The sequence below is a fragment of the Laccaria bicolor genome, genomic scaffold (genome assembly GCF_000143565.1).
Source record: "Laccaria bicolor S238N-H82 LACBIscaffold_73 genomic scaffold, whole genome shotgun sequence".
Lineage (NCBI taxonomy): Eukaryota > Fungi > Basidiomycota > Agaricomycetes > Agaricales > Hydnangiaceae > Laccaria > Laccaria bicolor.
The window spans coordinates 139,134-166,499 of NW_001889944.1; the positions used below are offsets into that span (position 1 = coordinate 139,134).

The following is a 27,366-nucleotide window of genomic DNA, read 5'->3' on the forward strand; positions in this document are numbered from 1 at the left end:
TCGCTTATCTGTATGCTACTGTAATCATTTTATTGCACAACCACCAGTCGAAACCGGGTGTTATACGTCGAGCCGCAAAATGAAAGAATTGACTCGGCTGACTCAGCGCATTGTGAAGACCCTCGCTTAGTAATCTTCAACGAGCAAAGTTACTTGAACTTGAACCAGCATGGCTTCACATTTGGTGAGTACCGCCTCCTCTTCATTTTCGTTATATATTAACGCGTCTCGGTGTCCCAGGCCAACATCTTCGGAACAGAACAGGATCGTGTCAACTGTTCATTCTACTACAAAGTTTGTACCGACTTTTCTCTTCTCTTCTCACCTTCACTCACGAGATTCCCAACCTTTAGATTGGAGCGTGCCGTCACGGAGATCGCTGCTCGCGCAAGCACATTAAGCCTCCATTCTCGCAGACCATCCTGCTTCCAAATGTCTACCACAATCCCGCGCACGACCCTGTTTGCAAGCTCACTGAGAAAGAACTCCAAGAGGGATTCGATGCTGTCTATGAAGATCTCTATTGCGAGTTGTCGAAGTTTGGACACCTCCTCGAGCTACATGTAAGCCTTCTTCTTGTACTATCGTCTGCTTTCGCCGTCTAAACTAACAAATCAGGTTTGTGACAATGTCGGCGACCACTTGATCGGAAACGTGTACGCCCGGTATGAATGGGAGACAGAGGCACAAGCTGCTGTGGACAGCTGCAACGAGCGTTGGTATGCAGGTGCGTAGTTCGCTCTATACATTCATCACAGGATCTAACTTTTGTTCTAGGTCGGCCACTTTACGCAGAGCTGTCACCTGTTACGGATTTCCGCGAAGCATGTTGCCGACAGAACGAGAACGGCGAATGTAATCGTGGTGGCTTCTGCAATTTCATGCATCTACGCTTGGCCTCGAAAGATCTCGTTTCATCCCTTCGTGCTGGGCAGCGCCTTGAAAGGCGACTCAACCCCTCGAAAAATGAAAGTGGAGGAGGTGGCTGGGAGCCTGGCAAGCGAGAAGGCGGGCGAGGGAGGAGTGCCAGTCCCAGGAGAGGTGGCCATAGCGGAGAAGATAGGTGGACGCGGAAGTGAACTTTTTTTCCTTTTCCTTTACTGTAATTAGGTTGTTTGCTGTATCTTTTGCCCAGCTGATGCTGTAAAACAGGTCTACTGCCTGAATTGAACTAAGTAGACTCCATCCCTCAATCATGAGGGGTTAGGTGGGCGAGGTCACCATCTTGCCTAAGAATTTGTCTGCAAGCGGGACGTCGTGCTGGGCAACAGCAACATACCAGGTACCTCCGCAAAGTCGGCGTGAGGGACATTCCGACACTCTGAGTCTATGGGGCGAAAAGACTGTCAGACGAGCCAACCAACACATTCTCCCCGGCCTTTGTCTGAAAGTAATTGTGGCCACTGAACAACAAATCTGAGCAAACATTGTTAGCCAGATAGCTATAGCGTCTTGGAAAAAAAAACTCGCCGGTCAGCCAAGGGACGAAGAAGCTTTCCAGAAAGGGAGAGCGACGTCACGCGTGCAAATGATTCAACATAAATGACAACGGGAGCTGGCAAGCCGAGAAACTGCGAACGGTAAATGAGATTGTGTTGTCCCACAGGGGCATGAGTTTACACGTACTTTGTTGATGTAGACCGCCACGCAGAGGATAAAGCAGGTCCCTGGACCGTTAAGGATCAAAACATCTGCGAATCTTGAGCGGGATTCTTGGAAACACAAATTGGGCTTGATGGTAACGTGATAGACGCATGTGAAGAGAGAAACGATGCTGGAAGCAGGGGTTGTTAGAAGAGATTGGTGGACGCGGCGTGCGCGGGGAATGGTCAAGATACTGTAAGACTGGGTACCATCAGACGCCTGCAATCTCTACATTAAGTGGGTAACGAGACACGCATTCTGCCATAGAACCAACCTCGGCTATAGAACTTTCAAGAGCTTTTGCCTTCTGGGCGCTGAGGTGATCCCCTGCGCTGATAATATATTGTCTATGATGGTATTTCTGAGGATCTATGGCCGAAACGAGAGCCAAGGCTTCAGTTGTGTGGCCACCTGGATTCACAAAAGACTCGTTGGCTGACATGAAAACAAACGGCAATGGAGCAACTCGCCTGAGCCAAGGAATACAGCGAGATTACAAGTTGAGCGTTTTGGCTGTGAGGATGAACGTCGTTTAGTATCGTTTGGAAGGATCGTATAAAGGCGAGCCGCCGCGAGGAACAAAGCGAGCGTAAGAAACACGATAATGTAAATCATTCTAGTGGATATGACTAGAATTTTGTCGGATGTCAAGTGAGCGCGAAGGTCGCAGAGAACTTGAGTCAAGTATCCGTTGTTGCTCGTTGGTAGCCTAGTGTTCTGCGGATTCAGCGTTGTCGATCCAAGCAACGGTGAAGAAACCCTGAAACGTATATTCGTCAAGCTTGAGCCTGACCAGCGGCGAAGATATGGAACGCGGAAAGGTCTGTTTCGACCAAAAAGGAAATACACAACGTTTGCTCTCTCCACAATCAACTCTGGAATTTCCAAGCATCTGTCCAGCGAGAGCTCGTTATTTCTCGGCTCACCAAGGTTCACATAGGTTTATTCGAGAACTTTGTTTCAAATTAGACGAGCTTGACTTGCCATTCTACTTGTCTGGATTGCACAACAAGCTTCATTCACTATGACCGACGTACTGAACATTGACGCGCAAATCGCGTCGGAATTGAGAAAAGCGGCCAAAGAGTGCTCAGATCGAGGATTGTCGGTCGCAGGCAAGTGGTGAGTGGACCAAAGATGTCTGTGATGTTGTTCAACCGAAGAAACTAGGGCGTCGGAGCTCCTCTTGTCAATGCCGACAGCCAAACGGAGGCCTACGCAGCTTTCTCCATCTGCATCCGCCTTCTCCACATCTACACCTGCCCGACCCCGGTCTCAAGACCCCTCGATGTCTTTCACGGAAGAGTCCCCAGTTGCAACACAAGCTCTTACACAACCCACAGTCCCCATCACCCCGGCGCGTAACCCGCATGCTCCAATGCTACAAGTTCAGCCTGAAGACATTCTTGCGATGGAGGCAGACTTGGAATATCAAGAAGCGGATGTACTCGCCGCAGCTCGATTATGCTTTGAAAATAGAGAATTTCAAAGGGCTTCGCATATGCTACAGACATGTAGAAGTTCCAAAGCTATGTTCTTGAAAATCTACAGTCAATTTATCGTGAGCTTCACTTCACCTCTCAACTGTTCTATTCTTATAATCATGTTTTCTCAGGCTAGCGAGAAGAAGGCTCATCGTGACTGGCATAAACTAGACAGTGCGAAAATTCTGTTCTCAGTCCGGCCGTCGTTCACACCGAACCAGACAATCGGCATCAACCGCCAGTCCCAGTAAATACATCGTTGAACGATCTTCTAGAGGAGGTGAAGAATGCAACGGACCCCTGGTTGCTCTTCTTGTGAGTGGAGTTCACGTCATCTACTCTGGCGACCGGCTGGTGCTGATTGGTTGCTTGTTTCCCGTAATCCAGAAAGGCGCTATTTCTCTCGCGTTCGTCGAGGAGAGAAGAAGCGATTGAGAGTGCCCTCCTTTCCATTGCCGGTTTCCCCTGGAATTGGTCAACATGGACGCTCCTCGGCAGTTGTATTGGGGATGGTGAAGAAGTTTGTTCAGCACTCCTCTTCTCGGTTGATGCTGATCAATCTTTGTGCAGCTATCGTCTCTTCTACAGCTTATGCCATTGCCTCTGACACATCCTCTGGTACAATTTTTCCAAATCAAGACGCTGAATGAATTGCACAATCCCTCGGAGAACGAACTTCAGCTATGTGATCGACTCCTACGACCAGAATTCTTCCCGAACAGCCTCTGGGTTATGAGCTTACGAGCTTGTGTCCTTTATCATCTCCATGGTATGTCGTTTGCTGTTTTCTCTTGAGCCAATTGATAACAACTTTTCCTATATCAGATTTCGGTCAAGCAGAAAATCAATTTGAGAGAATCTTGGCAATCGATCAGTACAGAGTTGACGACATTGACATCTTCTCCAACATTCTCTACGTCACAGAAAATAAGCTCAAATTATCAAGGCTTGCACACGAGTTTCTTGCCCTGGATAAAGATCGTCCGGAGGTGTGCTGCCTTGTTGGTAGGTTGCTGGAAAATAATGTATCTTCTGCTTATCCTCACTTGTTCGTGCAGGCAATCATTATTCTCTTCGTGCCGAGCATGAGAAAGCTGTCAAGTATTTCCGAAGAGCCACCCAGCTTGATCGGACGTATCTTTCGGCGTGGACTCTTATGGGCCACGAGTACGTCGAAATGAAAAACTCACATGCCGCCATTGAGGCCTACAGGCGCGCTGTAGGTATGATTTGCGCTTTTGTTACGCTGCAACGTATCATTCACACCGCTTCTGACAGACGTAAACAGGAAAGACTACAGAGCTTGGTATGGACTTGGTCAAGCATATGAACTCTTGAGTATGCATCATTACGCTCTTCATTACTATCAACATGCCACTGCTCTTCGGTGAGTGGCTTTTCCTTGTGATCACACATCGTAGCCAATGTTTTCTAGTCCGTATGATGTTCGTTTGTGGCAGGCGCAGGGAATGTGTTACGAAGAAATTGGACGGTTCGTGAAGTTACATGAATTTTTCTCTCTTCTACTAAGCTGACTATTAAATTACAGCCTTCGCGAGTCCGTGGAATGTTATAAGCGAGCGTTGATCCCAGCAGACCCACATGAAATAACTATCAATCTCAAACTAGCGCGACTCCATCGCTCCCTTGATGAGCATGCCGAGGCAGTGGCATACCATCGCCGCGTGGTGGAGGTCTGTCAAGCTGATCGTACGTGATCTCCCACACAATTTTTTTGGTGCTTGCTGAATGGGCTTTCATTTGGTAGTTCGACCCATACAGGATTACGCTAAATCAAGTTTGGAAGTTGCTGAGTACCACATGCGCACCGCTGGTGGCGACCTCATGCTCGCCAAAGAGTATTTGGAGAGAGTTGCGGGAAGTAATGCGGAAGATGTTGGCCGTGCAGCAGAGTTGCTCAAAGATGTGAAGGCTCGTATGTTGGAGATGGCTTATTCGGCGCTTGAGGAGGCGCGCAGTAAGAATGCGGCTGTAGTTCCTGGGTCAGATTCAGCAGGTGTAGAAATGGCGACTGATCCTTAGATTTTTTGAGTAGTAAGATATTATCAACAAGGGGCATAAATACACTCAAACTGAAGCGGCCATCCTAAGCAGCAATAACAAAGAACCCATTTAGGAGTTATTTAGTAAACAATATTGATGAAGGACTTTTCCTCCGTTGTCAAGAACCTCAATGGTGTTCCAGTCATCAACGGATACGACATATAAGTTTATCGACGTCTACTCATAGGTTAGTATACGATATCGCAGATATCAACAAGAGGCTTACCTCGATGCACGATCTTGGGAGGGCGGGTACGAAAATCAATAATGATATAGTCAGACATCCATCCCTTCTCAACCCATTTATCATACTCCCCTTCGGTGAATCGTCTTGCGTGTTGGCCCAATCGATTACCATCACGAAGAAGTTCAACGCCCCATTTTTTCGACCGGATGAAGAAATCAATCCTTCCGTTTTTCGTACCAAACTCTGGAAATGAAACAGAACCATTCGCGTGCTTAGAGGATGCGGAGTAGAACTCGTCCTGGAATTGTGCCTCTGGGATGGATTGTGCCTTGGGACCTATTTCGCGTTTTTCTAGGCTTTGCCGTGAAAACCTCTGGATAACAGCTAGGGAAAATTCGAACGGGTTCGGCTCGATGATCCTAGACTCCAATGGCGATCCATTGAGCTTCCAGTTTATACATCGCCTGTGGAGCGGAGATGCAAACGTGTACAATATTCCATCGATATCTGCTCTGGCTTCTGTATGCAGACCGGAATATCATGCGGAGGGCCGCCTTTCGTTTATCGTCGTTGTCGGGGTTCGAAGCGAGGTAATCGTCCGGGCAGACAATGGATTCTTTTCTAATGACTTCACTCATTACAGCTGTTACATCCAGGTTTTCACGTAAAACATTCGCCTGTGGTAGACCACGGCCAAATACCGTTCCTTTGTAGATGGCCTGGGGTATGTCAGCCATGGAGACACCAGTGATAAACATTTCGTAGGTGTATTCGGCAGATTTCACCCGTTCACGATATGACTAAATTAGAATCAGTATTAGTCGAAACAAAAATGAAAGGGCTCTTTACCTTGTGCGTGGCGACGCACTTCATCAAATCCTCGCAAGCTCCCACATGACCCTTCGTCATATCAAAGACACAATCGAGGAAGGAGTCAGAAAAGCAGTTATCGTGGAACTTCAGTCGTACGAGCGCGTTGAATTCTTCTCTAGTGAAAAGAAGGCCAACAAGGATCCCATCCCCGCAGTCAAGACGAGCAAGGCCCACGCGCTGTTCCTTTCCGATCCACATTGGCGTTACATTGTCGGCCCCGGTGTAACCAGAGCTGCCGTGGCTGGCAAGAGCAACAACCCGCATACCCTGTAAACCCGGATTCTTAAATTTATTCCAGAAAATTTTATCCCAATACGTCGTCTGCGCTTCGTCTAGAATGAGGATCGTATTCGGGGTGATCTGCACAGGCAGATTTTCTGGCCATGCATCAACAGAAACCACTTCCGTATCAGGTTCTGTTTCATTGATATAGCGGCGAAGGAGTCCCGCCAACACAGACTTTCCGCTACCTGGAGTGCCTCTGACTGAAAATTTTGTTTTTAAGGAAGTCAGAGCAAAAAATTGCGATACCATGTACCCATCTTTGCTTTTTGAGTTTTTCATACAGAGCGGAGACTGTTAATTCACGTTGAACATCTGAGGGTGGAGGGTCCTATTATAGAGATTGCAGACAGTAAATTGAAAGGCCTTACAAGAAGCGTGGATGTAGTCCTCTTCGGGTTTCAGTTTCTTTAATGGTGGTTCAGCAGCTGAGCAATCATCAGGATATGGTAGAGGTCAAGAAAACAGTTGAAGTCGTGAGTTGGTAAAGAAAAAATGAGGGAGGTTGAAGTAAATGCGGGTTGGGAGAGCAGAGAGAGTTCGGAAGAGGTTCGCGACACCATGGACAGGTTATAAGACGAGGGGAATGGAGGAAGAGAAAAAGTGGGTGCCAGATGAACAGGGCATCGAGAAATGGCGAGATGGGAACATGCGGGAAGTAGTCCAGAGCGGCGAGCGAATCGCGTTTGGGAGCCGGCGAAAAGAATAAATGACATTGATGCGTGCGGAGTAGATGTTATGGTCAGTCCCAAACGCGTAGAAGGCAGAATGCCAATCCCAGCAGGAGAATGAAAGGGAATATCGAGGAAATTGAAGCGAACAACGAGTTGGCAAACGAGGCAGGTTTTCGGGTGAAATCTTATCAATAACGCTCAGCCACGGAGATTCACTCTCACTCACCGGTAGCAGGGACCTTCACGATTACGTGGAGGTGCTCACTGGGAGGTTGATTTGGAAAGATACTGAAGAGGCTGTCTGTGGGCTCTAGTTTGGTGGCAAATTGCGAAAGGCTATCTCCCAGGGACCTGATACGTGCAGCGAGAGTGTTGGCTGGCTTAGCGGTGATAGGGTTGGAGTCGTTTGGCTGGAAAGGTGGTGATGTAAGTCATGTCACTTCGCATCGCAACTCGTCGATTGCACTCACCTTCCACAATTCTAAGGTGTGAGGATCAACATCCTTCAAGGTATCCAGCCCTCGCTCCTTTTGTATAACCCCCTTCAACTCGCTAACCACGTAATCGCACCCCATGATGACTAAAAAGACGATAAATTCGCCCGCGATAAGACAATGAAGCCGACGAGACTGTGTTTCAGGCATAGCGCTCGATGTGCCTGCTGGGCTCCCCGTTGGCTTATCCCCTTTTGTTGGCCGTTTGCGAATGGACCCAATTGCAGAGGAAGGTTTGTCCTTTTTTGAAGTGCTCATAACTGCGTCTGGTGAGGGAACGGTCAAATGAGCAAGAAGAGAAGAGGGCTACGTTTACATGTACAAGTTCCACAGACCTGCCCTAATGCAAACCCAGTGCCGGTCACGGGCCCAGAGGCCCAAAATCAAACACGAGAATGTCTAAAAGCTTCGCTGCCTCTTCCAACCCTCAACGCAGCTATAGTTCTGTATATCGCGCTCCTGTCACAGCGCAAAATACCCTGGGAGCAAATGGATCGTTTACAAAGTCTCTCTCTGGCCTGTCATCGTCCATAGGGTCTGCCATCTGGCAAGCACCATCCCACTGGAACGTCGGCTCGTCTACGGCTCCACAACAACCCACAGTGTCGTACAAAAAACCTCCGAAAGTGAAGAAGAGAACGCCTGAGGAGCTCGAAATTACCAAGCAAAAGGCTGCTAGGTTGTTGCATATCGTGTTCATTTGCCAGTTAAGGTAGCTCACGTCATGTAGAGTTGCGTCGCGTCTTGCCCTTGATCAACCAGCCGTCTTGAATCCTGACGTGGATACTCCCTTTACCGACCATCTTGACGTAGTGAATCGGTTGCTTCCTTATCATGTCTTTCAACAACCCAAAGAAGACTTGGAGTATCTGTTGAGCGGGAAGGGGAAGGGCAAGGGCAAGGCAAGGCAACTTGATCTGCAGGAAGAAGTTCAAGGTACGCTCGCTCGTCATTTTTTGTTTCTGTAGTTCATCCTGCGATTGTAGAGACAACCTTTGCCCTCGAATGTTATCGGCGACGTCAGGCCATACATAAGAGGATGAGAAATTTGAAAATCCGTTCGGGAAAGGTGTGGCCTTTTGCTTTAATTCAAGACAATCTCATTCAATGCTCTGCAGCGTCTGGCGCCTGACGATCAAGCCTACGTTTTAGCTCAGTCCGTTCTGGAAACCGAACGTAATGAGACTGCTCAGATAAGCATTGAGTTGCGCACTGCTCGAGCCGACCTGGAACGAATAGAGAGAGATAAACGGATGGCGTCGGGGAACATGGGGCGCGTCACGCAATATCCGTCTGCTACACCAGCAACAATGCCGCAATACTATCGCCCATATCCTTACCCATATACGCAAGTGTATGGTGCACCCATGGCCACCGGCTCCACATCAACGTTTCAGGCCAGTCCACCACCACTGCCACTTACGGGATACACCCCGTATCAGTCGGCAGGTGCTATTCCAGTTCAGCTTCCTGTAGCGTCTTTGCCGGCACTGCACGCACTTGGGATTATGCCTGTTCCTGCGTCATCTCTTCCTCCTGAGGGACAGCCGCAACCAGCAGCCGTCCTGCGAGGATCAACGGCGAATGGCACGATGCTTAGTTTGGAAATCAACGTGTCCTTGTTACAGTCCGCTCAAATGAGTGGGCTAGCGATGGTATTGAACTCATTAATGGCAAGAAGTGGGCAGGTGCAGGCGGAAGCTATGGGAAATTCTGCTACGCCTACAGAGACGCTCGCGAAAGGCTCGTAATGTAGTTAGAGATACAAAGTTTGGGTAGAAAGCATAACTTTATAATTAAGCATAGCTTCATCATTGTTTCGCTGTGTCAATTATTTCCTTATTGGTCAATGTTCCCGACACAACTCGCTTTCCGACTTGGCGTCGGACTTGTTTTTCTTAAGGCTGTCTAATCCCACTTTTAATCGATAATCCTCCTTCGTTTTCTCCAGGTCGATGCATAGCGTAGCGACATCCGAAGGGACTGAAAACGGAGCACCCTCATCGCCTACATGGCGTCGTGAACGGTTGTTACGCATCGGCAGTAACAGCACGTTGCGAGCTGGGCCAAGCAATGGAGACGTTGCTTCTTCTCCAGTCGACAGTATCTCCGGGCTCCCCATTGTCACTGAGACCTCGTCACTCTACTCCAACGAAATAAGACGGTCATACGGGACATTGCCTTCACGTCGGAGGAAATCAAAAGGGACAACATTCGCGTCCCGTAGGGGTTTACCTCAGCCTCCTGCCCTCAATGTTCTTCACAGGACAGCATCCAACCCTGCAAGCCCGCATTATATTCATTCGACCCTAAAGGACCTTGCCTTCGGTCGGTTGAGCTCTGCACGCCCCATCTCCGCCTACGACAATCCCGATCATATCAATAATGACGAGCCAGAACCTGATGTTAAGACCAACGGAATCCGGGTTTGGTACTCGTCGTTCACTTCCATTGATTGGCTTCATGACGCCATCAAAGACTCGGTGCGTTTCTCGAAACTCAGGAAACACAAATCGATTCGGTCTCGCATCCGGCTCGCATTCGACAAGTCCCTGGGATGGTTGGTCGTCACTATTGTTGGTTTCCTTACCGCTGTCGTCGCGTTTCTTATCATTCGGAGCGAACAATGGCTCTTTGACACCAAAGATGGATACTGTGCGAGTGGATGGTGGAAGGCGAAGAGGTACTGTTGCCCTCTAGAGGATACTGGCGGTTTCCACCGTCCGCGCCATGTAGAAGATACTTGCCAGACTTGGAAAACCTGGTCCGATGTTTTTTCTTATCGACAAGGCGACCACGGAGAAAACATCGTCGATTACATTTCGTACGCGTGTATCGCAGTGAGTATTTCATCTGTTGGGAGTCTATGGCTGCATATTGATAGGTTTTAGCTTACACTGGCTCTGATATCTTGTCTGCTAACGCTGTATCTCACCAATTCCACTACCTTTGTCACGCGAAAGGAATCGGGCGTTCAATCCATTCACCCAGGAACACCAGACGATGTCAAGGACCAAATGACACCTACAGCCGGACCAAAACGCAAAATCATGTACTATGTATGTTCAGTCCTTTTTGAAGTGCGTGCTCATATCTCATTGGCTTCGTAATAGGCTGCTGGAAGTGGGATTCCAGAGATCAAGACAATCCTTTCTGGTACGCGACAGGCACAGCCCTCAAGTATATAGAGAACCCTGACCTTCAATCCTAGGTTTTGTCATCCATGGATATCTTGGTGGGCGCGTCTTGTTCACGAAATCTGTCGGTCTGGCGCTTTCAGTTGCGTCGGGTCTGTCATTGGGAAAAGAGGGTCCGTTTGTCCATATTGCAAGCTGCATTGGAAATATCGTTAGCAGAATTACTGCGAAATACGAAAACAACGAAGGTAGCCATCAAGAGTATAGGAGAACTACGCATTAATCTGATACCATTGTTAGCCAAACGTCGTGAAATTCTTAGTGCTGCTTGTGCTGCTGGTGTTGCCGTTGCTTTCGGGGCGCCAATTGGTGGGACGCTGTTCAGTTTGGAGGAGGTTTCTTATTTCTTCCCTCCCAAGGTGAGCTTCTTTTGGTTTTTTCGCCTACGATACTCAGATTATATACAGGTCATGTGGCGAAGGTCAGGCGACGCGAGTTAATTTTATAACTCTTCCTCTTGGCTGATCTACCCCAGCTTCTTCTGTGCAATGATTGCCGCGATTACTCTCAAGATGCTTGACCCGTTCGGAACGGGGAAGTTGGTGTTGTTCCAAGTGACGTACGATAAGGTGCGCCCGTCCTATTTCCTTCCCGGATTCCTTGCTTAGTGTCGGTAGGACTGGCATGGTTACGAGCTTGTGCCATTCCTTATTTTAGGGTTGTTTGGGGTACGTTGGCCTATCGTCGTCACAAACACATAGATGATACTAATATCTATGTAGGGCGTCTATGGTGCCTACTTTTCGAAACTTAATTATCGCTGGAGCAAACATGTTCGAAACAAGACTTGGCTCGGGAAACACCCGATAGTTGAAGTGCTTTTGGTACGTTCTCTCCCCTCGACGAACACAAGCCACTGATTGCTCGAGTAGATCACGTTACTGACAAGTATTTTCTGCTTCCTCAACCCTTATACTCGCATGGGAGGCACAGAGCTCGTCTACGAGTTGTTCGCCGAATGTCAAACCGGCAAGACCACGCACTCTGGGCTTTGTGTCGTCAATCCTGGGTCATTCGAGCATGCATGGCCTGTGGTGCAAGCCATTCTGATAGCCATGGTCGTCAAAGGCGCCCTGACCGTGGTCACTTTTGGAATCAAGCTGCCTGCTGGCATCTTCATCCCCACGTTGGGCGTGGGTGCGTGCGCAGGCCGCGTCCTTGGTATTGGAATGCAATGGTTGCAAATGAGAAACCCAGATGCTCAGATCTTCCGTTCTTGCGGCGGTGATCTGGATTGTGAGCTCTATTGTGAATTATTCGAAGAAAAAGATCACTGATAGTCAGCACAGGTATTGTTCCCGGTCTTTATGCCATGGTTGGAGCAGCAGCGACCTTGTCAGGCGTCACGGTTGGTGTCGTATTTTTGTTGTATGCGTGTTTGTTCACTATGACCGCAGCGGACGACGGTCTCTTTGGCTGTTATAATGTTTGAACTCACAGATACCCTGACTTATGCCGTGCCTGTCATGTTGTCTGTCCTTGTTGCTAAAACAGTGGCGGACGCTCTTGAACCTAAAGGCATCTACGACCTTGTGATCGAACTAAATCAGCTGCCCTATCTTGATTATAAGCACGAATATATCTGGGGACACCTTCAAATCAGCGAAGTGGTACGTGACTGCAACTTATATGCGCGATTGATCATTAATCTTCGACCAGACAAGTCGTGATGTTCCTGTCATTATTGTTGATGAAGAGAACACCGTGAAGAATTTGGGAAGGAAGCTCCTCGCCCTGACGTCGTCGGGCGCCGACGATAGTGGCTTCCCTATTCTTAGGCAGGATAGGAATGACGATGGTCTCCGAATGGTGGGATACATCGGCACAAACGAGTTGGAACATGCTCTTAGTGCGTTCCCCTCCTCTTCTTTGCTGTGGCTTTGCTTTTGCTGATGAAAGCGTCCAGGCATTCTGGCGGACAATGAGAACGACGCGGTCCACTTTCATGTGGCGGATACGCACGCATTGATGTCGTCTTCCATCCTGTCCTTTGCAGAGGCTCAAGAGCAAACGCTGGCCACGGCTGATCCGTTCAACTTCACACCTTATATGGATCAGGTGTGCCCTTTCTACATTCTCCTTCTTGCCAATAATAACCTTCTATTTTAAAAAGGCCCCTCTAACCATTTCTAACAACTCTCCTTTGGAGCTTCTCCATCAGTTTTTCACCAAGCTTGGAGCGAGATACGTTATTGTAACAGATACTGACGGATTGTGTACGTGCAAGTGTTCCTCCCCCTTTCCTCCTTGTATTGACTTGCATCTAGACGAAGGCGTTATCGAGAAGAAGACCTGGCTCGCTTTTGTTGCTGACCTCGAAGAGAAGTCGTGATTTCCTGTGACCTGCTTAATTTCTCCAATGCATACCCTTGTTGCCTTGGACATTCCGATTCACACTTACATTAGTTTTGTAGTCTTGAGCCCAACGATTCATCGGATTCAAAGCCCCTGTATTTTCCACACTACAATCTCAGCCATCGTCCGCCTCCTCCAAAAACAAAAATCTAAGTTGGCAAGCGCAGGCCTCAGTGAAATTGTTACATGGATCGCTAGGACACCTAATTATTGTGGAACTGAAAACGGGGCAGCTCTATCGCGGCAAGCTTGCTGAAGGTATGTGACTTGAATTTGCTTTCTTCAACAGAGGCGCTTACGCACATTTTTTTTGGGGATAGCGGAGAATAACTTGAACATCTCTCCGAAGGATATTACCATGATGGACGTGTATCTCAACTTGAACAAGTTTATATCCGAGGAAGCATGGTTCGGTTCTTCATCGTTCCTGACATGTTGCAAAATGCGCCCATGCACGAAGGCTCTCCGTCCTTTTCTTTTGTTGTATGCTTATGGCCTGCTTTTTATTTCCATTCCTGCCGATGATGTCCTCTTTCGTGACTGATTCTATGATGAAAATGGATGTGCACAGGTTCAAACGGACCAAATGCCATGAGGGGGAGAGGTATAGGGACAGCCCGTGGGCACGCTACGATTATGCGAGGTGCATCGCCGGTAGCGATATACATCTTCATTTCCACTGACTTCATTCCTTCCCTTCGTGATCAGCCAATGGTAGGCTGTTATTCATGCCGCGATACGGGATAATGATTTAATTGATTTACAGCTCGCCGCCGACGTGGAGTTGCGCCACCATCCCGTGGTATCAGGAGATAGATGAAAACTTTCGGGCGGCCGAACTTGGGAGATCGAGGGAGTGGGTGCACGCGAATGCGAGCATAGTAGGAAAGAAGAGAAAAAATTAAGGATGACTCGTCCTTGCTCAGGCATCCGACCCCACACCACAAAGAACATCCACTACTCTGCTCACTCTTTTTTAAGGGCCTGGTTTGCAATTGCCTCTTATTTTGTTGTAATAAAACACCCTCCAATTTGTAGACACCGTACTATCTCTGACATTCATCCGCGGAGGAACGTGATAGCGTGGCGCAGAAAGACGGTCGGTAAGAGGCGCATCAGGGCCAACAAGGGTTGGATTTCGCTAACGGCGCTCATTCACTTTGTTTTCCGAGTACTGCTTGTAACAAGTCTGCCCTCTCGCTAGAAGTCGGTTACCCTTCCCTTATAACTCCAATCTCCACCTTGGTCCTCTCCCCAACGCTTGACGGGCTCACGCTTGGGCCCGCCTTTTTCCCCTGTGAGGGGGTTTACGTCGCCCTTGAATTCTGGTTTGATTGGTGTGGGAGCATCAGGGTGGGTGTTTGGGAGGGTGTCAACAGAGGATGAGCGTGGTGCTTGTGCCCTGCGCTGGAGTTCTTCAAATTCGCGCTGCTGATCCTTAGGTAGCGGTGGTGGCCCTGGGCGATTAATGGTGGTGACGGAGCGAATGAGAGGCAACGTCAGACGATGTCGAAAATAAAGGGGATAGCCTGAGAGCATGACGGCTTATGTTCGGTGACGAAAGCCGCAAACGTCACAGTTACATTTTCCCTCCTTTCTTTCTGATTCAACCATACACCTCTTTCTTACACCACACCGCAGTAACACAAAAAGTTCTCCAGCGCAACCTCATCATTCCCCTCCAGCCATCCACAACTGGTGTAGATTTGGCGTGCAACGATTCACTCTCACCCAGCAAAGAAAACGATATTGCTGAACATGGGCTTACCAGGCAATCCCTCTCAGAATGTCATGGTGATGTTCACAGAACTTGACAACCAGATCAATGAACTCAAAAGCCAACTGGAACAAGAAATACAAGAATTCGGTTCGAAGCTACAAGAATTCAGGTCGGAGCTACAGGGCCTCAAGGCGGAACGCATATTTGAGCAACATAATATCAAGGCGCAACTAGCCACACTTCAACCAATCACTAGACGAATCCTGATTGATGCTTATCTCTCTGTGAAAGGCTACCGGCCTTCCTCCGGTACACACAGCGAGTGGATCAGCTCAAACATCACTAGGCTCCTCCCTCCTACTGGCACCACTGGACCTGTGTTTGAGCAGAAATTAGGGTAAGTGAACATCAATATTTGTTGCTGTCAACTGACACATCAAAATAGCTTGTACTGTCAACTTGGAGACACCTGGGCCCACTCAACACAAACCCTTGCCATTGCACTTGCTCTCGATGATCTGGGGCCCCCAGATGAAGACTTGAACTATATGTTTTTAGAATGCTTTGGTCATGACATTGGAGAAGAATTGGATGACAAGATCCCTTCAACTTTGGTTGAGATCGGAAAAGATGGCATAGCTCACCTTCAGAACACACCATCCCCTGTTCCCTGAGTGCCCCAGTACATGTACAACCTAAACCCTTCCCCTCTTGTGCCTCTCTTCCTTCTATACCTGTACAACATCATTTTCTACCTCTCCTATGAATTTAAAGTGTGGGTGACAAGCATAGTTATTGAATCTCAACCAGGATCTTGCATTTAACATTTGGTGATACTGTGTGAACCCTCAGCCCTCAAGGATACACAAGGAAGTGTGAGCTCCTTAACCAACAAACCTACTCCAACACACCTCTCTTTCCAAAAATTCTTCAACTCCTCAACCATTGCAGCCCTCTGCACCCTTGCTGCACCCATGCAAAAAGTACATTGACACCCCCATCACCCAAGCCCCAAAATGCATTGCAAAGATCAAGTCATTGTGGTGTAAGTTCTCCTAGCTTGAACATATATGGGTAGAGAAGTGCATCAGCAAAAATGATGGTTCCATGTCAGCCCTAGTACATATTGTATGGCAGTACTAACCTAGTACCTCGCTTGTATGGCTTTGGATGGGGCTTAAAAGGCTAGTCATCCGTAGGATGGGCCATGAAATCCTAGTGAAACCTAGTATGGATGGAGAAATCCTAGTGAAGCCTAGCATGGGGAGAGGAAGGCTAGTACCACCTAGTATGGTGTTTAAGAGGATATTATGATCCATTCATGTGAGTTGGTAGCTTGTCATCAGCCTAGTATGCTTGTACTAGGGTAGGATTCTTCAACCAAAATATTTTGTTCGTCGTGTCAGAAAACACTCATTTTTATGGACTTACTGAAATACATGTAAAACTCTATAAATGCTGCTGTGGTGTGGTGGTCTAAGTGCTGTGTACAATGTTCATGCTGATTCTGCAACACCAAGGCTGCTGGTTCAATTCCAAGGGGGGTACACAATTTTAATTTAATATATCATGCTGATTTTTTTCGTAAGGCCACTATGGCGGGACTAACTAACCAGCGTGCGAATAAATTACCATATATAGGTAAAGTCTATAAATAGGTACCGTGTTTTGGGCGTCGTTTGGGTGTTGTGTCAGCTGCCTACACTGCGCGCCTTCGTTTGCCGCCCCTTCCTCTGCTTTTTTCTACGCTCTTGCATGGGTCACAAACCCAGTCGTTGATACCCTCAACTTCGTCTATACTCTCGCCGCAATCACACTCTCTCACAAGCTTTCATTTACTGGTGTTCCTCAAACCTTTTCGTAGGCTTCTCAGGTCTGAGTTTGCAGAGGCAGTGGGTATGTTGAGATCTGTAGCAAATCTGTGAGTTCCATGCCCATTCCCACTGTCGGTTCCTGTGTTGATGGCTTCTAGCTCATCTGCACGTAGGCCAACTTTTTGTGTGACGACGGCTGAAACAACTGCATCGGTCGCATCAAGCATCTCGTCTGCAGGTAGCCCGACCTCTTGCACGACGACAGCTGGAACAACTGCGTCGTTTGTGTCAAGCGTGTCTCCATCATTGGAAGGACAATGGAACGGGTAAGTGAGGAGAGCTCGTCAAACGCGTCAGAGAGCGCACCAGTCTAATCTAAGCTCATCCGGTCCGTAAATTACCCGAAATTGGTACTTAAAATAAAAAAAATTTAACGGTCTGGCGGCTGGACTAACTAACCGGCCCCATATGGCAAATTCAAATCCCGCTCCCCCCTTGTTCAATTCCCTCATTGCGTAGCTAATAAAATGTTGCATTTTGTCAAAAGCGGCTCAGCCATAAAACTATCTACAGGTTAAACTTCATTTGAATACTTTTCTACACACACGTATACTTTTCCCCACTTGATAGTAAGTGGGCTCGAAGAATATTTTGAACTTGTACTTACAGTACTTGAGATGTTGCGGTATCAAGAAATCTATGGTTGACAATAGCCTACAGGTTTGAATATCCCAATACTTCTGTCTCATTTTCTACACCTTCACCATCTTCAGGACCCAATTCATCGTCCACCTCATTGAGCACGTCAACATCAGAACTGTTGTCAGTCTCTTCCCCCGAGTCCTCTGCAGACAACCCACCATATCCATAGTCATCCTCCTCATCATCATCCTCGTCCATCCACTCTTCCTGATCTTCATCTCCCCCCACATTCCCTTCCTTGTTGTCGTCTTCGTTGTCAAAATCCGAATCCAATTCCATTTCTGAGGGTTCCTTGTCTATGAGATTGAGGGCATCCCAATCTTGCAAAAATTGGTCCATAGATTCACGTGTCGACTTGTGCCCAACGCCCCCCCCTCGGAATCGCATCACTTTATCTCTGTCAGCAAACCTAGAATCAAGGGCAATGAACAGAGTAAAAAAGCACAGTAAAGTTGAAAACTTACATTCCTATATAATAAAATACCCAGTCCTCGTCCTTTTCTGTGAGTGGACGAGCAATAGACGGCTTTAAGTTGCTTGTTCCTTGACCATGATGAAAAGCCGGCATGAGATGTACCACACAAATAACCTGTTCAGGGTCAAGAAATCCAAACGCGGCCTCGTCTTCTCCATCAACAAAACCCACTCGATGCAAGCGTTTTGGGCGCCAACCTGAGGGTTGTTCTTGATCGAGCCCAAACCATCTTACCCACAAGAATTCCATGTGTTGTGGCTCAGATGTGCGTGATTCGGGCCCCGTGTGCAGTACTTGAGTGTGAAAGATACCAATTATTCGTGCGTACCAATAAGGATGTTCTGGCATCCCATCTTCATGCATTGTTGGCTCTTGCGATACCACCATGATGTCCGCATGTGTCCTTGGATTCAAAGAATCTTGCTCGTGTCGCATGTCATAAGTTGTGTAATTTACCCGCAATACTTTGTGGCTGTAAATGCAGTTGTTGATAAATGCCACCGAATTTTGTTCTTTGGAGGTAAATTCTGTTTCATCTCCTGAATATTCACGTGCAAGGAGTTGACTCAAAAGATGATTTTTAAGTCTCAGGATGAAGTTCTTCAAAAAGCCCGAGTAAGAAAAAGTAATTTTGTCCAAACAGCACTCACCATCATGGCGGGGTCATCTTCATTTTCTCCTACCCATTGTACAACATCAATTTTATGTCTTGTATCTGATGACATATGGTGGTGCACTTGAGGATCAGTAAAAGGCAAATTCTCTGCCTCTTCGAAGGGAATTGTCAGAGCAAGATTTTTACGATTGCCTTTGCACAGTTTTTCCTGACGGTTTCCTGTCTCACCACTTCGGAGGGAAATTTTGTGAAGTATTCGTTCACGTCGTTGGTGAACGGATATTCCCTTCACATGCTTTCCCTTGTGAACACGTGGGTAAAACCGTTTTGGTTGACGGTGCTTGAGTTCCCCCTACATGAGTTGAATATAATTAACAAGGTAATAAAATGAACACCTACAGTCTGCGTGCTAGTATTATCTGTCGTTCCAAAGTGCTTGATGGTTTTCACATAATCACCAAGAGAGTGTAGCTTGTAGGTGTCAAGATTGAAATAGTGCTTCTTGAATGAACGCACTTTGGTCTTCTTTTGAGGGGGGGGAGTCGATCCCTTTCTATTCTGCAGTTTTTTGGCGGTGGCTGCTGCTTTTCGATGTCCCTGCGCGGCCTCTTCTGATGGTAGATTTTGAGTATCATACTCTTCGCAGACCGTGGATTTGAACTTTCAAAGCATGGCTCCTAATCTTGTTGTGGAGTTGTCCAGTGATCGTAAAGTCAACTCTGTGTGTAGCCGAAGTTTTGCAAAACCATGCCACGTCGCAAGCTCAAAAAGGAGGTCCAGTACAATCTTATTATGGCGTTTTGGTAGCAATCCCTCAAAGACAGGAATCACACACTGCAAATGGTGAGATAAGGAATCTGAAAAAAAGGCTAAAATCTACCTGTAAGAGGTCCTTGAAATCACAAGCTGCAAGCTTTTTCATGGCAGAAGCATTATTGTGGAATTTGTGAATGGTGTCTCGTCCGAATGTAGGCATGGCACGAAATCTATTTTTTGTAAGTGCAACTGTTCCTTACTGTGACAAAGTGACCTACCGGCGATTGAGTTCTTGAATGGCATCATCCCCATAGGCATGCAGAATGTGCATTAAATGCGTGAAAGTTGCCTTCCATACACTGAGTTCAAACTCGTGAAGGAGATCGGGTACGAACATCATGTAAAATTGAAATCCATATGCTAATAATCGCTCAGAGAAAGCATTCTAGATTTGGTTAACAATGATTTGATTTTAAATGAGAAGGGTAAACTTACGTGCATTGGAATGAGAGATTTGGGACCAAGGATTCTCTCGACAGCAACACTTACGATCCCATATCCGCCCTTATAAATCCAGTCTTGAACCAGTTGTATTTTACTTTGCTGATTTTCATCATCTACTTGCTCCTTTGAATTGCGCAATTTACGATCGCGTTTAGTTCCAAGTTTCGAAATGTCCACCTTGGAAATAAGGCAGCAAGGACATGGAAAGTTTCCAAGATACTTGATGCATGCAAGTATTGTTCTACAAGGTGGAATGGTAAGCCAACATGTTGAAGCAAAAAAAAATGACCACACTTCTCTGGATAATCTGCTCCGTAGAAAAAGAAGCAAGGGAAAAAACACCACATGATACCATCTGCACATTCCATCACGATTCCATGACAATACGCAACCATGAATTTGACACCAAGTAAAATGCGCCAGATTGCTTGGACAAGCTCTTGACGGCAGTGAGTGATCACTTCAGCAGTCGCCGACTTTCCAAATGTCTTGATGTACCAGTCCTGAAATGCATTGCCGAGCTGAATGATTATGATCAGATGAGATTACAAACTACCTTTAAATCACCCAACTTACCTTGGGAATGTAAGTGACATGTTGAGCTGCGAATGATGTTGGTTTCCCTCAAGGGTATTTAGACTGATTTCCAAACCATTTGTAAATTGGCCATAGAGCAGCATTGCCAAAACTGGTCAGGTGCATCGAATTGGAATAGCACATAATTGCGACCATGACGGTTTCTAGATTGCATCCAGGCTCACCGGGCTGTGCTCATATTCTTTTGTGCTCCTCGATGAAAGTCTCCGCAGTATAAACCTCTGAATACAGCCACTCCTTTTTTCCAGTTGGATCTGTCTTGCTTACCCAGTACTCTTCGAACGGAAATAAATTGAAGTGTTCCGCCGATGGTTCTTGAAAGGAGGCTTTGATTATTTCGACAAGAGGACGGTAAAAGAGACCTGGCACTTCATACTTGGGCACAGCATCAACAGAGGAGTGTTTAACACTGTCTGCGGGGACGGAAATTGATACCGAGGTTTCAATCCAGCCATCCTTTGGCAAAAATGGTGATTCTGGATTCTCCGATGTGTAATTATAAAGGCATTCCGCTTCCCGTGATGCACTAAAGCTGATGAAGTCTTCCTGTTTGAAATCAGGTTGCATTATAAGGTCCTCTACAAGGGTATTGAGCTGGGAAAGGGACTTGAGATTTGATCCATTGTAATGCCAATTGAGGATATGGAAGACAGAAGCATTGCGAAAGGGTGCAAAAAAATCTTTGACGGAAGAGAGAGATGATCCAAAAGATGACCACCATGGTCGCACTTCAGAAGAATGAGCATCCGGAGTGAAGTTCAGAGAATCCGAGACTCCGTTCAACGTGAACAATTCATCTGGAGTGAATGATGATCGACTGCTTGGGTATGATCGAAAAACACCATAGCTGTTTGGATTGGTTATGTATGGCGGCATGTCCTCGACATTATCCCCACAAGATTCCTGTGATTCACATGAAATAGGAATATCTTCCAAAACTTCTGGAAGAATAATTGGTGGCACTGGAGGTGGCTCATCACAAAAACGTGCAGGCATGCGCCATCTGCAGTCAGGAAGGCCTGATGGCCTTAATTCGACAGGTGGCATTGGCAATTGTGGAAGCTGAGAGATAAAACAATTACCATTTTTTAAAGTTTCCGACAGTTAATTGTACTCACAGGTTCTTGCTCAACCTCAAATTCACCGTCATTGCTGTTTTCCCTCAACTCATCACGCTGCGCAAGGTCTTCCTGTGTAAGTTCCGTCGCCATATTTTGTATTTTCGAGTTTCCATCGTTTTTTGTGTTGAGTTTTCGCTTGGTGCCAGCTGATGTTGTAGAAAGCGCCTTATATGCTGTGCAAGAACATTGGTGAATGCTGAGGCCACGATTATCATTGAATTTTTGAGGACAGGCTGGACATTTCAAAAGTGCAGGCATGCAGAGGAGCAGAAATATAATGAAAACAAGGGGTTTTATCCCCAGAGTCAGCATAGGTTGGCGTGCACGATGCAACGCTACAGGACAAGACCTGAGATAATTGATATCTCGAAAGTTTGGACTTGTTTGATTCACAGGGTTCACATGACCACGTCGCATTGCATTTCTTTTCATTCTACCTTCTCCACTGACCACCATGTCGGACGCCTCCAACGCTTCTGACGAGGAGGAGGAGTGTTCTCTGCTCTTGAAGAGCTTGGAAAAGAGGTTGATGAGTGTGGGGAAATCACCATAAGTGCTTTTCTTTGAGATATCAATGGTCTTCTCACCACATGCAGCAACGATGCTATGGCTGTCTTTCTGGTTGCCACCAAGTGGATTCCACGTTCTATACACCCATTTCTCAACCTGACAAGGGTCATATATGCAGGGTTTCAGGATGCTGATGAAGTGGATGTCACGGAAATTGAAGAGTATGTTTAGTGTGCACGTTACATACCTGAATACTGACACTCAGCAGGCCCTTGGAGGAGGAACTGGCTGCCAACTCATTGTTCATGAAGCTAGTTCCCCATTTTGAGAGGGTTTTGAAGGAGGTCGATGTGCAACCCGGCTTGTTGCACAGTTTTATCAAGATGGTGAGTACATTATATGCGCTCCAGGAAACGAGCTGATGGCGGTAAGTAATCAGCTAGCCACAACATTGAATGACGCGCACTCCGAAGACACCGGAAGCCTTTGCTACGCTATCCTCAGCTACATTCCCAAGGATGTGCGAAAGGACACACTCGAGCCACCGCTATTAACAGATGACAGCAAAGCACTCCGTGGATTCCACCACCCAATGACAGCGAGACTTCTGTGCCCCATGCGGCTGATCAGCGACTTTGACGCAAACCCTTCGTGCCGGTCAACTCTCCACCTACCTATTTATATGTGCTGACAACTTCTCCTCAGCGATTTCATGACACATGTACAAGATGGCAAAATTAAGATATGAACTAAACACTGGCCATCATTCTTATATGACGAGGGAGAGTATGATAGAGAGGAATGTGACAAAGGGTTGTTCAAAGGTTTTTTATTGCTTCGGGTTCGTCTCACCTCATCATAACTGGTAGTCTTCACAATTATATCTCTGTTACAGGTGTACCGTCATATCTTTACAAGCCCGTCATCAGCTATAGGCAAGGTTAGAAAAGGAACGAAGCCCAGCAAAGCTCAAATCTATGGTATGAAATGTGCTAGCGGTCGCACGATCACATATGCTTGTGTTCAGGTAAGGTTTTGATATCTCTTAACGCCACCTGATGCCCTGCAGACACGCTTCTTGCTGAGCAATCTCAGTTCATGGTCCACAGTTGATGGCCACTTCGACCTTCATGCATTTTACAACAACATTTTTTTGAAACAAATCCACATTCATGTTGGGTCGTCGAAACGCTCAACTGGTGGAATGCGTACGTTTTTCTCAACTGGTGGAATGTGTACGTTTTTCTCAAATATCATTCATAGATCTAATATTTTTATCAGTCAAGTTTTGTGGCTGAAAGCTCGAGGTCACAAGAAGGTGAAAACATGTGAAGACCTTACAGAGTCTGAGGATTCGGGTGACGACGATATTTTGGCGAAACATCGTGCCGAGGTAATATTTTTATTTGGTCTTTGAGGCTGCTGAGCTTTCCAAATAAGCAGATGCAGTCATCGACGGACACTACGTGTGGCCGTACCGCTCAGGTAAACTCCCATAACATCATTAACATTGTATTGATAATATTGCAGAGGGATCAATCCCACTGAAGCAATGGCTCCCAATGCTCCACATCCCGACATTCTCGTCGTGACGACCCACCTCATGACCAAAGTCATAATCCCAGTTCTCCCCGCCCTCCACGCCATCACAGTCCCAGTCCTCCCCACCCTCACGCCATCCCAGTCCCAGTCCTCCACACCCTCCACACCATTGCAGTCCCAGTCTTCCACGCCATCGCAGTTGAAGTCGCCTTGGCTACATGCAAGATGGTCCTCGCGGCCGCAGCCATCAACACAACTCCTCCCACGCCTCCCACGCCACCACCAATGACAACGAACCTTGCCAACACTCCCTCAGCAGGGATGTCAACCGTCGTCGCTGCGATCCCCCCACTTCGCCACCTCAAGATGCACATGCCAGCGTGCCCAAAGGGAGACAACCTCATCGCAGGTCAAGTCCAGATGACGATGATGACCGTTCACCATGCGTGCGTCTGTCATCAAAGCGGAAGAGACTGTCAACATCCCCTACGAGTGGAATGAGATCGAAAAAGGCCAGAACCGTTGTTACAAGTGATTAAAGGTCTGCTCCTCATCTTGTCTTCGACTCGACACTGACTTTATTGATTAATTTTTTAGACTGCTGGTTTTTTTCTTATGCATGTTACTAACTTGCTCACATTATTTCGCAGTGTTTCCATTCATGTGCATTCACTTTGTTTTTTATTATTATCCATCCTTCCTGTCACATATCAACTTTGTGCCTTTGCTCGCTGTCTGCTGCATTCCGTTGTTATTTTTAGATGTTGTATTAGATACCACAAGAATGTTATGATTTATTTCATTCGCATTTTATCTGAAGTGGCCGGAATCTAGCATAACAAGCTGAGATCTAGCCTAAGGTTGTATGGAAAGGCTCAGATAGTATAGCCTAGTATGGCCTTGCATGGTGTCAGGATCTCGCACGGCCATGCAAGGAACTGGTACCATGCAAGGCCTATCACCTGGGATGTAAGCCAAGGTTCCAACCTTGGCCATGGAAGGAGGGCTAACCTTTCATGGCCTATTGGCGACTCTCATGGCCATTTATGGCCTTACGTGGAACCCGAACTTTTTCTGATGTGGTTGAAGGCTTGCGGCGTGCAGACTTGGTGCATCATCTGGGAATGGTACCAAACTCAGAAAGAGGGGGAAAGAGGGGCAGTGTTTGTTCATGTCACATGTGAGCTCAACGATTCTGAAGCAGAATGATGACATAAGAATATCCATCATGTCTCAACCCACACAAACTCAAGATGAAAATCTGGCTTACTCAGGTGGATTCTTGGATTATCTGGCATCTGCTTTCACATTTGTATCCCATAGTTTGACTTCTGTATTCAATCATGAAGAACTAACCTCCGAAGGGCAAACATCATCACCTACCGAATCACCATCAGAGATTTCAAACAGAGTATCTCCATCCCCCATAATGTTATCTGAGTGTGTCCCTTGTCATCTCTTTCCTGGTGCTTACTTAACTGTGGTATGCCTAGATCAAAGTCCATGGTCAGTGGCCCACCTGCAAATGGCCACAATATTGATAAACTCAATGGTGTGGACCCCATTTTCCACTTTTTGACCTCCCACTGAATCATATATATTCAGGCATTGCTATGAATGGGGTTTCACTATCAGGGGTTTCAAATGAATCACCATCCCCCATACCTTTATCTGTGTGTGTCCTTTATCATCATCTTTTTTTGCTGCTTACTTTATGGTGCTATTACTAGATGTTTAGCGGCGGGCAAGCTCGCCCAGTCCCCGACTCTCTTTTTTTAGCGAAAAAGATCTCTATGTACAATAATGGATCTTCATCATCCTTGGTAGTCGACTTAAATACCATTTCATTGTCATGCACAGGTATATTCCTACTCCTAAATTGCACCCAATTTTATTACAACCTCACTCCTCACCATCTCCTTCGATCTGGCATACCCCCCATGCATCCAGAAAGCACAAACACCCCACATCCGTAACCACATCCAACCTGCTAGATAACATTTTCTGCAAGACACAGCACTCAATGTCAGTGCGTTGACTCACGAAAGTTGAAGGGCGCGATGGCACGCGAACACGTGAGAAGCTTCCTTATCATCTCAGACATAGATCTCTAACTCTGTGAGTAAGCAAGTTCAACTTTTTGACTCCGAACGAAGATCACGGATTCTTCCAGAGAATCCAGGTAACATTTTGAAGTCCGACAATACAATATTCCCATACATAGACTCTTTTTAAGATCCGACAGAAGTTTCTAGACGATGGTTTTGGAGCTATAGAAATACCCATTCAGTAGGGCACATTCGCGTTCGACAGAACCCTCCTTAGAGTCGGGGATCAAAACTCCTTGTCATTGGCCTGCTTTCTAATGTCAAGAATTAGCCAGAACAACTGCATGGTATGGTCTCCATTTTATGCTTTTGGGCCTCCCACTGAATTATATGCAGCCCTCAATAGGGTGCATGATGACACTGCAAAAAAAAATGATGGATGTGCTAAAAAATAGGTGTGTGAAAGTGCCATAAGGTTTTATTTTTCTTACATATTGCTTAGGAAGCCAGACCAAGAGGCTTACTATGCAGATTATGTATCTGTTCTGTAAGCAAAGTTTTGATCTATGTGTGACATTATATATCAATCATGTTGAGCAGGATGAGTGAACCATATGGGGGGATTCACAACATGCACTGATGTGCTAACAACATGAGTAAGTACTGGCCCTTGGGAGAGCTTTGGCCATTTAACCTTATTCCTCTATATTTCTAGTGACATTTGCTGCTGATTTATATTTTGATCTTTGGTACAACCAAAGTCGTACCAGTGAAGTCAGTCCTCACATACCCCCCTTGTACTGAGATGTGTCATGGACTTACATATAGATCAACATTGTGGCTTGTGAAAGTGGGGCATACTGTAGCATTTCGTTCAATTCGACAGGGCCCGTGACGCGTGACAAGCCTGTCAAAATTTTGGTTTCGACAACCTCAGAAATTCGCCGTGACAAGCCGAAAATTTGGGCAAATTTTCGACTATTTAGTGCCGCAGGCGACGAAATTTTTTGACATTTGTCATATGACCACCAGATGAATTCGACACCTTACGGAAATCTGCATGACCACCGTGACATTTCAGCAACTTGAAGGGCCCCGTGACGCATGACCATCGAATTGATTGAAATGCTACAGTATCTGGTCAGTTTTCCTTGTGCTATGAATACTAGAGGCATTGATATAGCTATACTGCAGGCCATAAAGCTGATGCAATTCATTGATCTCTATGGAGACTCCTTTGTTGATTGTGTGTCCAGCTTCAACATTGATTGGAGTAAGTTCTTGTATGGACAGCCAATCAACCTCCCCACTCAGCCTGGTTCAAAAATTTCGAAAATATGCCGGTGTGTTTCTGTGTTATATACAGTTGAGTGCAAAAAGAATGAAGGTTGGTTCATTTTTCTGGTTCTTTCTAAGAATCTATTGTACCTCAAATGTATTTGTGTATTCTTTTACATTATGTAGTTGTGTTACACTTCCCTTGGTATGGACTAATTTCAGTGAAAGCTGGAGCCTTGAGAAGGTTTTTATTCTGGAGGCCATTTTTGGCATCTGAAAAAAAAAAAAATTGCGCTAACTGGAGAGGTAGCCAGAACATACCTCTGGTCAACCTGAATGAGCCTATCAAAGAATTAGTTAAAAATACTGAGCGGTTATGCTTGTAGAGCCTCCAGAAAATGGTCATTTTGTGCTATTTTGGTCATTATT

At 46.6% G+C, this 27,366-nt stretch overlaps 10 protein-coding genes across 10 annotated transcripts; 6 read left to right on the forward strand and 4 right to left on the reverse strand.

Annotated features, from left to right (window-relative positions):
- Nucleotides 1-169: 169 nt before the first annotated feature.
- On the forward strand, nucleotides 170-2,448 carry LACBIDRAFT_180966 (uncharacterized protein; the record flags this gene model as incomplete). Its single annotated transcript, XM_001889802.1, has 9 exons — nucleotides 170-184; nucleotides 241-294; nucleotides 354-563; nucleotides 619-727; nucleotides 778-1,416; nucleotides 1,471-1,571; nucleotides 1,627-1,863; nucleotides 1,919-2,058; nucleotides 2,118-2,448. 5 exons carry the CDS (start codon nucleotides 170-172, stop codon nucleotides 1,077-1,079), a joined length of 690 nt encoding a protein of 229 aa, XP_001889837.1. The 3' UTR covers nucleotides 1,080-1,416; nucleotides 1,471-1,571; nucleotides 1,627-1,863; nucleotides 1,919-2,058; nucleotides 2,118-2,448.
- A 220-nt stretch (nucleotides 2,449-2,668) lies between these two features.
- On the forward strand, nucleotides 2,669-5,171 carry LACBIDRAFT_316440 (uncharacterized protein; the record flags this gene model as incomplete). The annotated part of the gene is made up of 12 exons (XM_001889803.1): nucleotides 2,669-2,766; nucleotides 2,815-3,205; nucleotides 3,260-3,302; nucleotides 3,350-3,443; nucleotides 3,516-3,648; nucleotides 3,699-3,897; nucleotides 3,954-4,133; nucleotides 4,187-4,351; nucleotides 4,407-4,515; nucleotides 4,564-4,620; nucleotides 4,678-4,838; nucleotides 4,897-5,171. 12 exons carry the CDS (start codon nucleotides 2,669-2,671, stop codon nucleotides 5,169-5,171), a joined length of 1,905 nt encoding a protein of 634 aa, XP_001889838.1.
- Nucleotides 5,172-5,337: 166 nt separating this feature from the next.
- On the reverse strand, nucleotides 5,338-7,972 carry LACBIDRAFT_295965 (uncharacterized protein; the record flags this gene model as incomplete). Its single annotated transcript, XM_001889839.1, has 8 exons — nucleotides 7,679-7,972; nucleotides 7,435-7,618; nucleotides 6,906-6,962; nucleotides 6,784-6,849; nucleotides 6,229-6,737; nucleotides 5,911-6,179; nucleotides 5,419-5,843; nucleotides 5,338-5,369 (listed from the first exon to the last, which is right to left on the reverse strand). The coding sequence occupies exons 1-8, from the start codon at nucleotides 7,958-7,960 to the stop codon at nucleotides 5,338-5,340; spliced, it is 1,824 nt and encodes a 607-aa protein (XP_001889874.1). The 5' UTR covers nucleotides 7,961-7,972.
- Nucleotides 7,973-8,097: 125 nt separating this feature from the next.
- On the forward strand, nucleotides 8,098-9,453 carry LACBIDRAFT_316443 (uncharacterized protein; the record flags this gene model as incomplete). The annotated part of the gene is made up of 4 exons (XM_001889804.1): nucleotides 8,098-8,381; nucleotides 8,433-8,638; nucleotides 8,689-8,771; nucleotides 8,821-9,453. The coding sequence occupies 4 exons, from the start codon at nucleotides 8,098-8,100 to the stop codon at nucleotides 9,451-9,453; spliced, it is 1,206 nt and encodes a 401-aa protein (XP_001889839.1).
- Nucleotides 9,454-10,110: 657 nt separating this feature from the next.
- On the forward strand, nucleotides 10,111-13,222 carry LACBIDRAFT_141547 (clc channel; the record flags this gene model as incomplete). The annotated part of the gene is made up of 16 exons (XM_001889805.1): nucleotides 10,111-10,542; nucleotides 10,594-10,761; nucleotides 10,816-10,858; nucleotides 10,914-11,087; nucleotides 11,140-11,258; nucleotides 11,307-11,320; nucleotides 11,375-11,468; nucleotides 11,517-11,567; nucleotides 11,622-11,723; nucleotides 11,772-12,135; nucleotides 12,189-12,247; nucleotides 12,297-12,509; nucleotides 12,559-12,748; nucleotides 12,806-12,957; nucleotides 13,013-13,115; nucleotides 13,167-13,222. Coding segments are annotated over 16 exons (2,334 nt in total), but the record flags the coding sequence as incomplete, so codon positions are not given.
- Nucleotides 13,223-14,454: 1,232 nt separating this feature from the next.
- Nucleotides 14,455-14,793, reverse strand: LACBIDRAFT_256175 (uncharacterized protein; the record flags this gene model as incomplete). Its single annotated transcript, XM_001889840.1, is given in 2 exon segments — nucleotides 14,455-14,495; nucleotides 14,514-14,793. 2 exon segments carry the CDS (start codon nucleotides 14,791-14,793, stop codon nucleotides 14,455-14,457), a joined length of 321 nt encoding a protein of 106 aa, XP_001889875.1.
- A 219-nt stretch (nucleotides 14,794-15,012) lies between these two features.
- LACBIDRAFT_334985 (uncharacterized protein) lies at nucleotides 15,013-15,648 on the forward strand (the record flags this gene model as incomplete). Its single annotated transcript, XM_001889806.1, has 2 exons — nucleotides 15,013-15,371; nucleotides 15,420-15,648. 2 exons carry the CDS (start codon nucleotides 15,013-15,015, stop codon nucleotides 15,646-15,648), a joined length of 588 nt encoding a protein of 195 aa, XP_001889841.1.
- Nucleotides 15,649-16,835: 1,187 nt separating this feature from the next.
- On the reverse strand, nucleotides 16,836-17,095 carry LACBIDRAFT_316446 (uncharacterized protein; the record flags this gene model as incomplete). The annotated part of the gene is made up of 1 exon (XM_001889841.1): nucleotides 16,836-17,095. The coding sequence occupies one exon, from the start codon at nucleotides 17,093-17,095 to the stop codon at nucleotides 16,943-16,945; it is 153 nt and encodes a 50-aa protein (XP_001889876.1). The 3' UTR covers nucleotides 16,836-16,942.
- A 201-nt stretch (nucleotides 17,096-17,296) lies between these two features.
- Nucleotides 17,297-21,649, reverse strand: LACBIDRAFT_334986 (uncharacterized protein; the record flags this gene model as incomplete). The annotated part of the gene is made up of 16 exons (XM_001889842.1): nucleotides 17,297-17,355; nucleotides 17,456-17,485; nucleotides 17,649-17,899; nucleotides 17,955-18,565; nucleotides 18,616-18,933; nucleotides 18,981-19,192; nucleotides 19,230-19,343; nucleotides 19,417-19,438; nucleotides 19,462-19,567; nucleotides 19,616-19,782; nucleotides 19,833-20,082; nucleotides 20,136-20,362; nucleotides 20,418-20,443; nucleotides 20,603-20,606; nucleotides 20,706-21,341; nucleotides 21,557-21,649. 16 exons carry the CDS (start codon nucleotides 21,647-21,649, stop codon nucleotides 17,297-17,299), a joined length of 3,126 nt encoding a protein of 1,041 aa, XP_001889877.1.
- Nucleotides 21,650-22,013: 364 nt separating this feature from the next.
- Nucleotides 22,014-26,065, forward strand: LACBIDRAFT_334987 (uncharacterized protein; the record flags this gene model as incomplete). Its single annotated transcript, XM_001889807.1, has 15 exons — nucleotides 22,014-22,084; nucleotides 22,156-22,290; nucleotides 22,338-22,455; nucleotides 22,965-23,096; nucleotides 23,139-23,277; nucleotides 23,513-23,554; nucleotides 23,787-24,057; nucleotides 24,526-24,791; nucleotides 24,886-25,022; nucleotides 25,105-25,117; nucleotides 25,217-25,284; nucleotides 25,342-25,406; nucleotides 25,472-25,636; nucleotides 25,712-25,729; nucleotides 26,056-26,065. The coding sequence occupies 15 exons, from the start codon at nucleotides 22,014-22,016 to the stop codon at nucleotides 26,063-26,065; spliced, it is 1,650 nt and encodes a 549-aa protein (XP_001889842.1).
- Between the last annotated feature and the right edge of the window lie 1,301 nt (nucleotides 26,066-27,366).